Source organism: Drosophila gunungcola (assembly GCF_025200985.1).
Source record: "Drosophila gunungcola strain Sukarami chromosome 3L unlocalized genomic scaffold, Dgunungcola_SK_2 000009F, whole genome shotgun sequence".
Lineage (NCBI taxonomy): Eukaryota > Metazoa > Arthropoda > Insecta > Diptera > Drosophilidae > Drosophila > Drosophila gunungcola.
In genome coordinates, this window is record NW_026453181.1 from 2311579 (window position 1) to 2327527 (window position 15949).

At 40.2% G+C, this 15949-nt stretch overlaps 3 protein-coding genes across 3 annotated transcripts in view; 1 reads left to right on the top strand and 2 right to left on the bottom strand.

Annotated features, from left to right (window-relative positions):
- LOC128259700 (synaptotagmin-5) overlaps window positions 1-4077 on the bottom strand; it is a 61040-nt gene extending 56963 nt beyond the window's left edge. The window contains exon 1 of the mRNA XM_052992247.1: window positions 3649-4077. The gene's annotated coding sequence lies outside the window, so the exon portion shown is untranslated. The remainder of the gene's footprint in view (window positions 1-3648) is intronic.
- Window positions 4078-5595: 1518 nt separating this feature from the next.
- LOC128259766 (pericentrin) overlaps window positions 5596-15949 on the bottom strand; it is a 28405-nt gene continuing 18051 nt past the window's right edge. The window contains 8 exon segments of the mRNA XM_052992319.1: window positions 5596-6299; window positions 6919-7029; window positions 7748-9203; window positions 9206-9902; window positions 9985-10695; window positions 13884-14059; window positions 14062-14548; window positions 15713-15880. Of these exon segments, the coding sequence (XP_052848279.1) occupies window positions 5987-6299; window positions 6919-7029; window positions 7748-9203; window positions 9206-9902; window positions 9985-10695; window positions 13884-14059; window positions 14062-14548; window positions 15713-15880 (4119 nt within the window). The 3' untranslated portion in view covers window positions 5596-5986.
- Window positions 13149-15949, top strand: part of LOC128259771 (CTP synthase) — a 42920-nt gene continuing 40119 nt past the window's right edge. Inside the window, exon 1 of the mRNA XM_052992329.1 lies at window positions 13149-13232. The gene's annotated coding sequence lies outside the window, so the exon portion shown is untranslated. The remainder of the gene's footprint in view (window positions 13233-15949) is intronic.

A 15949-nucleotide genomic window follows, 5' to 3' on the forward strand; every position in this document is an offset into this window, starting at 1 on the left:
TATTGTTTCACACAATTCGGCAATTAAAATGTCTCTCATGTGAGCTTCGATTCCGGGTTTTAATTTCGATAGAAGTGGCGATGAACGTTTAAATAACAGAGCGGTTTTGCGAAAGATGTTGTCAAAACTCCAATTTTGCTGTTCACGTTGGAAGATTAAAAAGCTTCAATTATAACTAACACATCGAATCAGCTATTTATTTAGTGTTACAATTTTGTCCATATTTGTTGAAGATTAAAAGTGTGCTACACAACAGAGTTGCAAGCTACTTTTTTTAATACACGACTGTAGGTGACATTTCAAAAGCTAAACTTCCAAGAGAAAAATATCCAAAATTTAAAAAAAATTTAATTAATTTTATTTAAATAAATTTTTGCATAAATCTTATTGCAATTAACTTATAAATATTATTGGCATTTTTAATACATTTTTTTCACTTTGTAACTAGTTGAAATCTAAAACAGATGGATCCTCATCACTACCGATTTGCAGTATGTTCTCGATCTGAAGCAAAAAGTCCTCTTCAGGAATATTATTTGCTTTAATTGATGCAAATAGAGCCACCCAGAAAAGCACAGCCAAAATTAAGAAATGCATCTTGATGAAAGTCAATACTAAACCGAACTAAAGTTGCAAAGTCGCTTATATATGAAAAGCCCTCGATAAATTACGCCAACTTAAAGCCAACTAATTGGCTATTTAAAAGGCCAGACCAGCTGTCCATAAGATGGTTGGCCATAAACTGGCTAATTATATATAAATGAGAACTGTTGGCAAAGCGGATTACGAATGGTTGAGTATAGAGCATTTCCATATGCTCAATTTCCAAGCAGAGTTGCCCCACAAGGCAGTCAAAAGGTAATTTTAAAAAGAAACGTGGAACACTTAGTGCCTACTGTCTGCGGCAAAGGAAAAATCAGCCACAGACAAATATAGGATCATTATGAACTTCAATTCAACTTCAAAGAATGTTGAAAAATGCTGTTTTGAACGACTTCGGGAAGCGTTGTTCACTATCAAAAAATAAAACTTCCCAGAAAATGTATGTACATACATACATACTTAAATAATAAAGGTTAAATAATAAAAGCTGTTTTGATAAGGGTTCCGGTTTTGGTAAAATTATGTTATTTCGGTTGCCATAACGGTACCACAACCAAAGCCAATTCCGGTTCCCAGTATTGCACCAGTTTAAGCAAAATATTCAATTTTTTTTTTTAACTTTACAACTTTTTATGCATTAAAAAAAATAATTTAAGCAAATAAGATTTTTGCACTTTTGCATGTGTAAAATTTCTAGAGGCTTCGAGTTTATTACTTGTACATATTTACTTAAGCTTAGCTTAGCAACGTCATATAACCAAATTATTATTATTTACCCATCGACACTTCATTTTCACACAAAGTAAATTACTTAAATTTTTGACTTTGTCGAACGTGTAAACATAAATAAACGCTAACGTTCAAAGGAAACCTTTTAAAAGAAAGCATTTGCCGGATCCGTCATATTCAATTGTTACATTTTTTCGACTAGTGTATTTTTAAAGAAGACATTCTTGCAGAGCCGGTACAAATGTTTCGGTATTGGTTACGGTTTCGGTTAGAAAAAAAAAAATTATTTCGGTTACGGTTTTGATTCGGTTTTACCGGTTAGGAATAACGTTTACGAAACCGGTTAGATACCCTGTTATGTATCTTTAATTTTAAAATTAATATTAATCAGTTCATAAAACTAAATGATTTCTTTTTAAAACTTATATTGCTTCACTTTTTTTATTGAATACCAATCTAAGATCCCTAAATATTAAACTATTTAAAAACCGTAGCCTGAACCTTAAACAATTAAGCATACGCAACGTGGGCTTAGCTTTCGAAGGAGTTTAGATTTTGTAACTCTTTTGATATCAGAGCAGTTTGGATAAGAACAATATCGATTTAATACATGTTTGAATTTTTCTTTGTGTTATATGTGTTGCAGACAGCAAATAAATCACAGCATTCCTCATCGCGCATACGCCATGCATGCCCGTCTTTAAAACGGATTAAGCCGGTGACTTAACCAGGCAGCATAATTAAAAAACTTAAAGCGAGTGCACCAGCACCAAGGGAGTGGGAAATAACAATAATGAACTTGTGCGCTGGCGGGGAAGCATGAAGGCTGAAATTTAAGCCCTGGACATGTCAGTGACAAGCTGTCTCGCCATCGACTGGCTGTCTTCGCTCCCGCTCCTGCTCCATCTTTTCACAGCTCCTTGCCATCGCTTTTCATCGCTGCTCCGCCTGGTGACAGTGAAGCCATCCAAGCATGCCACCCCATCCCGACACAGGCATCGGAAAAAGTTTATTGCCTTGGTCAAGTTTTGGGCCCCTGAGTTGGACAGAAATGAACAACTTATAAATTCGAAAATTGACACAGCAACTTTGACCAGTTTGCAGATAACCCTTACCTGTTGGCCATATACAGAACTCATTCACACACAAACACACACACACCCAAAAAGAGTATGCCAATGTTTGACGTCATTAGATAGACAGAAAAATAAAAGGAGCAGACCAACAATTAGGTCTACAATCCCATGTAACGCCTACTAACTGGCCATGAACGAAAAAAAAAAAAAAAACTGCAGAGGCGTAACGAATATGGTGCAAAATTATACATTGACTACTCGTATATTGTTGGCAGATAAGGGACCACAATCTTATCAACAAATAGCATATACAGCTAGATACACATGTGCGATAGGGAAGCGGAGCGAAAGGCAAACTTCCTCTCAGGAAATGCAAAAATAAAAGTGCGGAGGACCCAAATCAAAGAGCTCTTAAACTACTTTGGGCTTTGACCTGGCCAACTTTGTGGTGCTTGCGACCCACCAGGCACACAATCACAGATTTAATAAGCCAAGTTCCAGACCGATGCCAAAAAAAGAGAGAAATATCAACTTGAATGGTAGGTATTCAACAGGCAGACGAGGGCCTTTTGCAAGCCATAAAAAAATTCTGTCTTCGGCTGCTTTAGTGTTTAAATGGCTGGGATTAGGGGACCAAAGACGCTTTAAGTGCGAAATTCAAGGCTTTTGCCTGATGCGATTACTTATCAAATTGGATTTCTTCATCGCCTTTCTCCACCTTTCTTTTGATTTGTTCTGAGTTTGTCGATGGCTTAAAGTGACGGAAACATCTCCCACTTGAAACATTTTCAATTGGAGAGCTAAAGTTTAGATATGAATCAACGAATTTGTTTTTGAACTTTTTATTTGGTAACAACAAGTCTTGTAAAATTAAAACTTTGAAATTGTAATTATCTGCAATTCACGATATGCGAAAGTCTAAAAATCAAGTGCGGAATAATATTTAATGTAATATTGTACTCCGTAAATTCGTAGTTTTCAAGTGCTAAACCAAATTTCAACGTTTTAATTTGAGATACGTAATTCATCAACGGATTTTAATGATGGGCTTTGCTTAACTCTTTCTTATCCAGTTTCTTTTACTGGGCAATAATTTAAATTAAAACTCCTTTTTAATAATTTTATCGACCGCCTGAAGATTTAAAGTTAATTAACATCTTGTTTAAAAAATTATGCACTCGCACTTTAAAATTTTTTTGTTTGGGCCAATATATAATTTAATTTACGAATTGTTTCTTACCTTTTTATCCGTGATTCTTTTAAATCAAACTGATTGTTTTGGAATGATTTCAGTTGTTTGTTTTACCCAAAATCGGGATAATTAATCATCTCCTTTGGCACAGCTCACTTATATTCCAAAGAAACTTTGAAAAACACTCTTGGCAAATGCAAATCAAGCGAAAATTTAACACCGCAGCCGCAATAATCGCATTCACTGAGTTTCTTTCTAAATATTTTTAATATTTATGCAAAAAGCAATCCATTCAAGTCACGGACGACTGAGTCTCGATTTTGTCCTGGCACACGCACCGTTCGACGGTAAAACAAAAATAAAACCCGGATCCGAACCCGAATCGAAACCGCTCGCAACCGCAGTGGCAGAAACACAGGTTAGAGGCAACAGGATGTTGGAAGGACAAGGACCGCTTGCCACAACGACAGGATAGCCAATGCTAGACGATGCGCCATTCAACGCTACCATATGCTAGCGATTTCTGCCTGTCCACCGCCGATTCTACGGTTGCTGCAGAGAAAGCTCTGCTTTTCCGGCCGTAAGCCCTCGGCCAACTTCGGCTCCGGCCGACGGAAAGCTCCGCGACTCCTTATCAGTGGGCGTTGTGCTGATAACGAGCTGGCCAGCAATTATAAAGGGTATGCCAAAGGATGCGTTCGCTATTTCAGCGGATTGGGGAGTGTTCTACCGAAATAAATCGAAGGCATTTCCACATCTGTACCGACATTAATGTAGCTTTGTACATGAAGATAAATCTACCTATTTATATTTGGCTTAAAACTTAAATCTTTGGGCCATATCGTATACCTAACACGTTTTTTTTGGGATTAAAATTTGGTATTTCCTTTTTAATAAAGGAAAATATATTTTTTGTAGTTAATGCAAAGAATCAATGAAATCGGGTAATCCTCTTTAATATTTTATTTTAAAAACCAATAACAATTTAAGCCTAGACCAAATTAGCATTCTATCCATAATATTACGTAATTTTTAAACTTTTCTGAAAGACAAGAATTTTTAAGTGGACTTAAAGCAAAATGTTTGTTATAATTTTATCTACTACTCTATAATATTTTCTTTAAATTTATTTCTTTAAAATTTAAATCCAGACCAAAGTACAATTACCATAATTTAAATGGCACTTGCAAAAGCTAAAAACGAACTTGCTCAATGTTTTTCTTAATAAAATGAAAGAGTATTTTCCATTTTGCAGTTTACACTGGCCGTGGCCTAAAGAGGGTTAAGGGCGGGTGGTTTTTAGAAGGAATCCCTGCTGGACTTGCAAAAACATTGCAGCTTTTGCGTTCATTTGACGAAGAGCCGCCCTGAGGCAAGGTACTTTACTTTATGTCCGGCTTAGGTGGCCTTGCAGCACTTGACATTTGACCGATCAACCCCGCAACCTGTTGAGCTAAGCCGGCATTGCGAAATTGAAACAGCTGCAACCATTTTGCCCCTTGGCATATTGTTGAAAAACAATTACGTTTGGGTCCTTATGCAGTAAGTTCCTATTTACCTTGTTCATAATTTGGGCATATCAAGTATCCGCAGTGGGTTTTCACCTCATTATTGCGATTATTTTATGGCTAAATTACTTGAATTCTATTTTGAGAATTGTTTCCATAAATAAAGGTTTCCTTATTATGTGAATTTTCTGTGTTTTCTTGGTCATTCCTTCAGCTTAATTTAAGAAAAATGCCATTGAAATTTAAATCAAACGGGTTTTACCCTATTAAATTTAATAAAAATCCCACATAAAATGCTTTAATACTCACTTTCTCATTTTAATTTCCACATTAATAGTTTCTTTCTTCTTTAACATGTTTACTTTTATTTGAATGACGTGATGAATTGAATTCTTAATTGTCCAGTGAATCCTCACCCGTAAGGCACATTCCATATATGTACAGAAAAACTTCCAAGTAAGTTCAATAAAAATAACAAACAGAAAAGTTTTTAATATGAAATCAATTTTGTTTTAATCAACTTATCAGGGAACTTATGCAGTCAAAACACAAATAAAAATAAATTAAATATCGAACCAATCAAAATACTGGGACACGGATTAGGTTTATGCTTATGACTACACTTGGGCGGTAAATACAAATAACACTTACAGATGATTACATGTCTAAGTTTGGTGTGGTTGCGCGCACGTTTAAATTAGGTTACAACAGCTTAAGACTTAGTTTGGGGGGAAATGGTACAGGTAATTAACACTAAAATGGATCGTCTGACCTACATCCATGATGCTTGCATGCTACAATTTGTCTTCGTTATGGCTTCACTTAAAGTTAGGGCCTTCAGATGAGCGCTTTTCGGTCGACGGGACTGTGCGATTTGCTTAATGATGCCGCGCATGCACTCTCTTCGGTTTCTGCATTGTTGGCCAGTCCAATCTCGCCAGCGAAGGCAGGTTGTTGTCACTGTTGTTGTTGTTATTGGCGGTGCTGCTGTGCAAAGAAGATGTTGGCGCTTGGAGGGTAAAATCCGATGGCAGCATTATCGGCTGCACGGTGCTGTAATTAACCATCGGCGGTGAGAGGGGCGCATAGCTAAGGCGCCCCATGAGGTTGTTGTTACTGGTGGGTGGATTCGAGTTGGGTCCAGGCAGTGGGGATTGGGGAGGCGCCACATTCAGATTTAGTCCAGGACTTCTAAAAAGATAACTCAGATAAGTACCCATTCATAAACGAATTGTTTTAAAGTTAATGGGTGAAATTTATCCAGATTTTATGTGAGTTTAAAAGCTTTATTGCAAAGAGTTTGAAAAATTATAAGTAATTCTATTTGGTGTTTCTAAAACCGCAGAATAATTTGAAACCATATTAAGGATTGTAAAACAAACAAGATAACAATTCTGTTGGCATCTACAAAAACGGTTGGAGATGTTTAGAGATTAAGGTGCAGTGTAAACATTGTTTTTCTTTAAAACTTTCTTAAAATTTAATAATATTAAACCAAGTTCCCCGTGAACAAAAGTGGATTGCACACCTGAATAAAAAAGTTAAATTAAATCTAACTATTCTAGTGACTAGGTTGAGTATGATATATATAATTTTCTATTCTGTAAGTTAAGTGGACCAAAACCGAGAGTTATTATTTAAAATCCCAGACCTTGTGGCCACTATTTCTTGGCTGAATCGCCCTGTTTTAGCTTAACTTTCATATTGACGGTCACAAGGGGCATCTTAGAGCTTAGAGGGACGAGAGAATGAGGGTTATGACAAGGCATTTTTGTACAGCAAATAACAGGTGAACCCAGATCAAGCTCACCTCTGCTGGGTGATTGTGAAGACCGACTTGCTCACAATCCGCTTGCCCGTGTGCCAGATGCGTCCAATGTATTTGATGCGCTGGATGGCAATGATGGCCAGGGCCACAGTCCTGCAAAAAGGAAGAATTTTGTAAATTTCGATTTATATTAATCAGGGGCTGTTACGGTAGCAACCAGTTTATTTATTTCGATTATGGTTTCGGATTTGGTAATCATTTTAAATTTCCGTAACCGTAACCGCAACCAAAACAACCAAATTTGAACCGCTACATTATTTGAAACGGTTTTGTAGCGGTTAAAATAAAAATAATATTTCAAACATACTAACTATCTATTATTGCAAAATATTAATGATAAGAGCGAATAAGATTTTTGCACTTTGAATGTGCAAAGCTTATAGTTTTTTTTTATTTATATTTATTTGCATAACGAATGCTCAGAAACTTACTTTAAAAAAATTAATGTTGTTTACTCATCGATACTTTATTTCATACTAAGTTAAGTTTTTGACTGAATGAACATCATTTTTTTTCGTATTTCTTCTTTTTTTAATTTTGCATGATGTATTGTGAAAAAATCCTCGAAGGATCTAACATATTAAATGGCTAAGACGTTTATGTATATTATTTAAAGAACACATTTTTTCAGAACCGGAACTTATGTAATCGGTAACGGTAACGGTTCCTGTTAGCCAAAAACTTAATAGATCGGTTACGGTTTCGTTTTCAGTTACGGATTTGATTCGGTTTTACCGGTTAAGGATAACGGTTAGGAAACCGGTTGGATACCGTGATATTATTTTTATTACGAAGCGAAACACAAACTTACTTGAACTTCTTTTTGATATTTCGCTGGGTGGGCTGGGCAGCACCACCTCGCAGATTCTGCAGAGCCAGCTGCTCACTGGCCTGGTAGCCCTCCAAGGTGAGCTTCAGATACCTCTTCTGGTAGACCAGCGCCTTGCGATGCGACTCCACGCGCAAATAGCGACCGATCAACTGCCGGCAGCGCTCCTCCAGCTCCGTGACATTGGTGTTACCAGAGCCACCCAGCTCCTCGCACTTCTTCTGCAGGGCAAGGCGTTCGCCCACCAGAAACTGGACCGTTTCGGCCATCTGTCGGTTCTCCTGCGTGTTCTCCGCCAGCAGTGTGTTGATCTCCTTCATCTTCTGCAGGAACTGGGCCGGCACATTGTCATCGGTGCTGTGGGCCAGTCGGTCGTTGGCCTGAGCCAGGGCCTCGGCCAGCTTGGCTTCCCTTTGACCGGATCGACTCACATCGAAGCGCAGCTGGGTAATCTTTTGCTCCTGGCAATCCCGTGCTGCCTCGGCTGTCAGAAGCTTGGACTTGAGCTCATGGATCTCGGCCTGCAGTCTCACATTCTCCTGGTGCTGGCGCGTGCGGGTGTTGGCTCTACGCGTTTCCGCCTCCTGGAGCGTGACCAGCCTCGCCTCCAGGCTCTGGATCTCGCTGGCCTGCAGGGTCAACCGCTCGTTGAAGTGCTCCAACTCAGACTCGGCGGAGTCCTTGTCCCGGGACAGCTTCTCCATCTCCTGCTTGAGACGCTCGCAGTAAGCAACTCGCTCTTGGAGCTCCTTTTCGTACCGCTGACGTTCCCGCTCGCTGCTTCGCTGGGCATCCGCCGATCGCTCCCGTTCCCTCTCATTCTGGGCGGCCAGTAGTTTGATCTCACTGCGCAGACGATCTCCGAGCTCGGATTCGAAATCGGCTCGCGGGGATTTCCTAGGTGAGTCACCCGGCGACTTGAGAAGCAGCGAACTGTTCCGGCGACTTTCCGCTCGCTGCAGGGAAGTCAACTGCGTTTGGAGACGCTCGCAGCGTTCGCGTTCCTGATCCAACTGCTTGTGCAGTTCGTCCTCCGCATCCAGAGCGGTTTCCAGGCGTTTTCGCATGGCCTCGATGATGACCACGTCCTGCTCTTGAATGTCCTGCGAGTGCTGTTTCTCACCCAGCAGCTCCTTACTCATCGCCTCGCATTGCTCACGCTCCACGGCCAGCTGAGCTCGAAGGGCTTCCAATTGATTCAGGAGCTCACGTTCGCCAAGGAAGTTCTCATCATCCGTTCCATTGCCAGTGCCCGGCATGGCCTCCTCCTCCGTTTGCACTCCCTTTTGACGCTTCTTGTCCAGATTGTTCTCCTCCTCGCTTTCGATGGCTTTGAGGATATTGGAGTCCAGCTGGGCGGAGTAGTTTAGTTCCTTTTCCACCTGTTGGGCAATCTCGTCCACCGAGTACTGCTTCGAGCTGTTCTCACTATTCTTCAACGCTCCAATTCTCGTTCCAGAGTGAGGACCTGCAGTTCCAGATCTCCGCATCGGCGCAAGGCAGCTTGCAGCTGATCAGCCTTGATCTTGACTTCGCTATTGAGGATTTCCAGCTCCCGTTTGCGAGCAGACGCTGCATCTTCGCACTGCTCATGGGCAGCACTGACGCAGTTTAGTTCCCTGCGCAGGTTTTCCCGATCGGCGGCCTCCTGGGCAGCCGTCTCCAGGATCTTCGACTCCAGGGACTCAATGCGTAGTCTGTATTTTATCTCACTCTCCTCGTGACTTTGCAAAGTTTGGTTTTGGCGGCTTAGCTTCTCCTTCTCCTGCTCCAGTTGCTTCTGCAGTTCCTGCACCTTGTTATCCAATTCACTTTGCTCCCGCTGCTTTTCCATCTGCAAGTTGGTTAGCTTTTGTCGCAATTGCTGGACTTCCGTTGGCGACAAAGGCCTGGGCATTTCTGGTGTGCGCATCAGCAGACTGGGTGTTTTCAGTTTGGAGTCCTCTGTGAGATTGGAGAAGTTGATCTGCCGCGGCACCAGACCAGGTGTCAGGCCATCGCTGCTCTGGGCAGTGACACCCAGGGCCTGGAAATAGTGCGGATGCTCGAAAGTATTAACCGGATAGGGGGCTATAAAACCGCTCAGGTCATCGGTGCGCTTGAGCGTTAGGTTGGCCACCGCCTCCTTGGAGGTTTCCTATAACAAAGAAAGTATAAGAGGGGGTTTTCGCTACTACTTGATCACATTTATAAGGACTAAAACCCTTATAAGTACTTACCATTGTCTGGTGCAGGAAGACGCCCGCACCGTCGCTCATCTGGAGGGGAGCGTTGAGACTTCGCATGGCCGCGCGTCGCTCCACATCCGGCTCGGGGAATTCGGTAATCGATCCGATGTCGCTGAGTGTGCGGCCACTCAGCTTGCCGCCACTCCCTTCCTGCTTTCCGTCGACTGCTCCTGCTGCCGGGGATGAAATCTGGCTGCCGTCCTGCTGAGCCACCTGCAGTTCCTTCTCCTTGGCCTCCAGTTGGTCGCGCAGGTGATCGATCTCATCGTTCTTGTCCGCCAGCATTGTCTCCATCAGATCCGGCAGTGCCAAACGGTTGATCATCTCCGTGCGTATCTTGTCCTTGAGCTTGCCAATCTCTGCTGCCTTCTGCTGCACCTCAGCCTCCAGCTTGTATACCAGACTGCGATCTGGTTGGGTACGCACTGTGACTTCCGCCTCCAGTCGCATTATCTCCTCCTGGCTGCGCTGCAGTTGCAGTCGCATGGTGGCCATCTGTTTGTCCCGCGCAGCCAATTGCTCGCCGAGATTCTGCACTTCACCCTGCAGTTCATGTACCCGGGTATTCAAGTCCGAGGTGCCAGCCCGATGCAGTTGCTCCGCCCGCTGGCGCTGCTCCTCCAGCCGGTTTTGAAGTGTGGATATCCGCTGAGTCTGCTCATCCATTCGACCCTGCAGCGAGTCCCGCTCATGTTGCAGCTCCTGTAAAAAAAAATAGTTAGAATATTTAATTAAATATGTATTTAAATATGTATGTACTTTTTTAAGCTATTTAAATAGTTACATTATTAAAAGAGTTGATTTTTGCTTTAATTTTATGTATGTTATTATATATATATATTCTTAATCAGCATCACTAAAAGAGTCGATCTAGCCATATACGTATTATTATTTATTTTATTTTTGTAATAGCTGCCTCATGCATCTTTTCACAAATTTTCTTTTTAATAAAAAACTCATTTTAGATTTCCTGCCGTTTTTTTTTATTAAAAGTGAACTGTAAAACATTGTATCAATGAGACTTCTTTCTTTTTGTATGTTTTGATTTTCTCGAAATATGTAATTTTTTTAGTATTATTTAAAATTGTATCGTTTAAGACCTCAATATAAAATAACCAAAATGGTTGTAGGATTCAACTTGATCAAGTGGTTTTTTCTGGTTGTCAGTTCATTTTCTCCGGTTTGAGTGGGTGAGTCAATGGCCGACCGCTTGACCGTTGGCTTCATCTGCATTTAACCCTTTCCAACTTCAATTAAAGTGGATATTTGTATCGTATCTCTGCACTGTGGTTGTGGGTGTAAAATAACTTCTGCTATAATGAATCACAATAAAACTCTCAGTTTGTGTTTGATATAATACACCATTCAAGTTCAAGAAATCGTTTTTTAAACTATCAAAATAACTTTAATTTGAAAATGGAATTTAAATACTATTTTAAACACAACCACAAGCATTAAAAACCAATTTTAAATTGCATCTGGCTGTTCACAAATTCCCCCACTGTTCTCTGTATCTTTGCATCTCTTTGCTGTTGTTTACTCGGTTTTGATCCATTTATGTTCATGCGGGTATGAATGCAGCTTCGCCAGCAAACTGCTGCCCCTTTTTCAAGCATTCAGTCTCCCCTTTCTCCAAACAACTCAGCGGGATGCGTGCCATAGCATAAAGAAATTTATAGAGGCATTACCGCATATTAGTGTTTCAATTGGGCTTCAGTGCGAGAATGCATATTGTAAACAAGCTGGGTTACTCTCTTTTCTGGAGTCGTGTCCCGAGTGACAAAAGGTGCCTCACTCGGTGGATGATGGAAATGTGGCAGGTGCTAAGGCGCCAAGTGATTTGTTTTTCATTCAATTTTGAAGTGGAACGAAATTAGGGGCATGAAGGATAGGCGGGGCATCCATATGCCTCTATTTTTGAAGTGGAACAAACCGGGCATATGGAAAGGGAACAGGGAGCGATTTATTTATGTGACAGCGTGTGCCAAATTCCCTAAAACTTTTTGCCATAAATCACATATCTTAACCAGAGCAACCGCACAATGTCTACAGCGAATGCATGAACGGCACAGTATGGCAGTTGGCGGCACAGCAAATTTAATTATATATTTATTTATATTATGATTGCCTTCAGCGGAATTCATCAAAATAAATAAACATTCTCTGCCGCACAACAATTGTCGCAGAGAAGAACCTTGATCGGATATTAAAATCTCAATTTGAAAACTCACTCGCAGCGGAATTTTTGGACCCTGAAACATTTCGGTAACTTCCGCAACTTGCAACCGAATTATGAGATTATTCTTCACAAAATTATATGTAAAATATATCTGGGGAATATTTTTAAAAGTTTAGTTAGCGATCCAAAAAATGTGTATAATGGCGAACATTTCTCCCGATTTAACCGTTCACAGTGCCATTCTGAAGGCAACTAAGAGATGCTCGATCGAGAAAACCAAGACGGTTTATCACTAAATTATTCTGTTGAATGCTCAGTTGCGTTAGAATGGAAAATAAAGAGAGAAAGCAGAGCGCAGCATCATCGTCAACCAACCGTTGAATTTGATTGAACAATTTAGCAAAGACACAAACATACCCGTTTCGAGTTCGACTATGTAGAGGTTTGTGAAAAGGAATTATCGTTATTTAGCGGGTTCACAAACCATGCCGGTTCAATTTGATGATTTCAATTTTAAAGTGAACAATTTTACGTATTGCAACTATTTTCCATATAACAAAAGAGAAGTTTATATACATTACATTATAACTTATTTATAGAAAAACATAAATTAATAAAGTTTTTTTTTTCGGAAAAACTAAACAGAAGAAAAAAATTAAAAAGCGAGCTTCATATTAAAACTCATTTAGTCAAACTATATTCAATATTAATTTCATTCATATATCTTTATAGCTAGATTCGGGTAAAATTGTTTTAAACATTTTGTTAATACAAAAAACAAAAAACACCGCCTTCAAGATGAATCAAAACTTCGTTGAAGAATATTACGCAATGTTTGATGACCCTGCCAAACATAATAATTTGTGGAAATTCTACAGCGACGACGATTTTTTAATGACTTTCGACGGACACCAAGATCATAGGCGCTAGGAACATTTTGGAAAAAATTAAAAGTCTGCACTTTGAAAAGATCAATCGAATCATAACTTTTGTGGATTCCCAGCCAAACGAAAATAAACACTTAAAATGATACAAGATTTTACGCCAATTTAATTTGAAGGTAAGTGCTTTAATTTATTCATAGGCTTAATTATTAAATCCCAGAATAAAAACAAGAGAAAACGCTTTAGTCGGGTTTCCCGTTACTCAGCCAACAAACTTCAAATTAAGTATTCCCTACAAAACAATCGAAGATAAGCCAACACCTGAAGCCAAGAGCGTCGACGTTCATACGACGGATACTCGGACGGACATGGCTAGATCGACTTGGCTATTGATTCTGATCAAGCATATATATACTTTGTATGGTCGGTAACGCTTCTTTCTATTATTTACATACTTTTTAACGAATACAATGGGTAATAATAATAATATCAGACGTTCCGAGTGATATAACAATCTTTTTCGAACAAAAAACTACATTTGATGTACTTTTATTTAAAATAAGGCAAACAAAATTTCTGTGGCACACTTGATTTTGTTTTAGTTAGCACCATTTTTAATTTAAGATTAGATCTTAAAAACCTAAAATGCTTAAAAATCTGTAACCGCAGTGGTTGATTTGATTCCCATACTCTAAAACTTTTTTTATTTTGTGAGTAAAAAAAAGGTGCAGATATTTAAAAGGTTAAGTCGAAATATGTTTAAAAAAAAAAAAATTAAGTTAATAAAATCAACTGGTTTTATTTAGTTTTATTTTGTATTTACTCACCATGCAAGCGGCGCGCATTTGATGGACCTGCATCTCCAGGTCGCGAATCCGCTTGATGGCCGCCTCCTCGACGCGGGTGTGCCGGTCCAGCTTCTCGGTGACCCGCTGCACACCCTCCACGGTGAGCGTGGGATGCGAGGGTGAGCCCACTGCCGTGGGATCCTTGCTGCCATGATGGAGACATCTTCGGTGACGCTTAAGCTGGCCGAATTGGAGGCGTTGTTGGAGTTGTGCAGGGATTCCAGGACCTTGGTCTTCTGATCCAGTGTGGTTTCAATGTCTCTAAGCTTTTCGGCCACTTGACTCAAGACAGAGCCCTGTTCGGCAGTGGGTCTTCCCTGCTGCAGCTTTTCCTCCAGCGATCTTATTCGGGATTGATAGCTCTCTCCAATGTCCGTCTTCAAACTGTGCACCTCCTGCTGCAGGGCATCGTTGTCCCTCATCTGCAAACTCACATATTCCTCCAGTTGCTTGGCCTTCTCGCCCAAAACTTGTTCGTTGAGTGCCTTGGTTTGCACTTGAGTTTCCAGTTCCGAGATGATCTCCCGCAGCACAAAGATTTTGTCGATGGAAGCCTTCAGTTCCACCTCGAATTTATCCCGTTTGGCATTTGCCTCGTTGAGCTGGTAATTAACCTCTCGAAACTGCGCCTCCAGTTGGGCATACTGTGTAAAAGTACGAATTGTATTAGTTATGTACTTCAAAACAGGTTAAATTATGGAGGAATGTGATGAAAAGTGTGCGGGTGCGGACTTCCAGATTAGTGACAAACTTACATGCTTTCGTTGCGATACCTTCAACTATTTTTTGAGGGTGCACGCAGTGGGAAATGGGATACAGGTGCATTAAATTTTAGTTTAAGTTGCAGTTTTGTTTATTGAGTGCATGCAAAGAGTTACAAAGTACATTAATTAGTTTGATTAACACAAATAACATTTAAGGTGATTGGGAGACCTTAAAATAAATAAATAAAATATTAGACTTTATGAAGTTTAATAAATGCGTGTATTGCAGCAGAAAATAATAAAAAGATTAATAATAATAAATGTGGTAATACCTGTTGAAAAATGTGACAAGCCCAAAAAAAAATGAAATGCCACTTTCAGCTCTTTTAGATAATTGAAGACTTTTAATTTTAACATTTTGAAATAATCCAAACAGAACAAAGACATCAATCTCAATCATTGAATATTGCAACACCGCATAGATCATTTCGAAACAAAGTGCATATATCAGGGCGACATTGAAATTATTCCCAACCCCCCAGAGATTGTTAACTTGAGGTAGCTTGGATAAACGGAAACTGATTGAAAGGCTCCGACTCGCACACTCTTAAGTGGCTATATCTTCGGGTCTATAAATATGTCGGCACATGCTTACTAAAGCCCTGGCATATATACACATGTATCGATGCTGCCCTTGACTCCGTTGAATATAGCCCCCAAGGGGGATTTACAATTGAATTATGCCCAACAGGTGCCGAATTGGTAAACTCTCCGTGGAAATGACTTCCAGAATTCATTTATTTTCAAGCTGATCGGTGTTAATATTTCGAAAATGTGCGCAATTGTGTCAGTTAATAAAAAAGTAAGGCCACATGCTGGGGAAACTTAAATAGTAAGATGCCTATAACCAAACTTATAACCAAAACTAAAGCTATGGAATAGGAATATTCAAAAGATAGAAAGTATACAAGTAAAGAAATATGAAAAGACAGAGGAAAAGACTTTGTGAACCCAGGCAAAAACGCAAACGAAAGTCAAACCAAGCCCAAAATCAAGACCAGGGGATCCCAAGGATCATAGTTGGGATCCGTGGACAGGACTCACCTCCTCGGAGGCATTGGCATAGGAGCTGTGCTCCTTCTCCTTGTCGCGCAACTGAGACTTCAGCTGCTCTATTTCGCGCTGGAACTCATCGCGCTCTTGTTCGCGCTCGGCGGCCTGATCCTCCAGGAATCGCCGTGTGTCCTTCAGCTGCTTGTCAGCGGTATCGATCTGTGTTTTTATGTGTGGTTATTGGTCAAAGGAGAGGGTATCGGAGGGTGATAATTGAATTGAACTTTA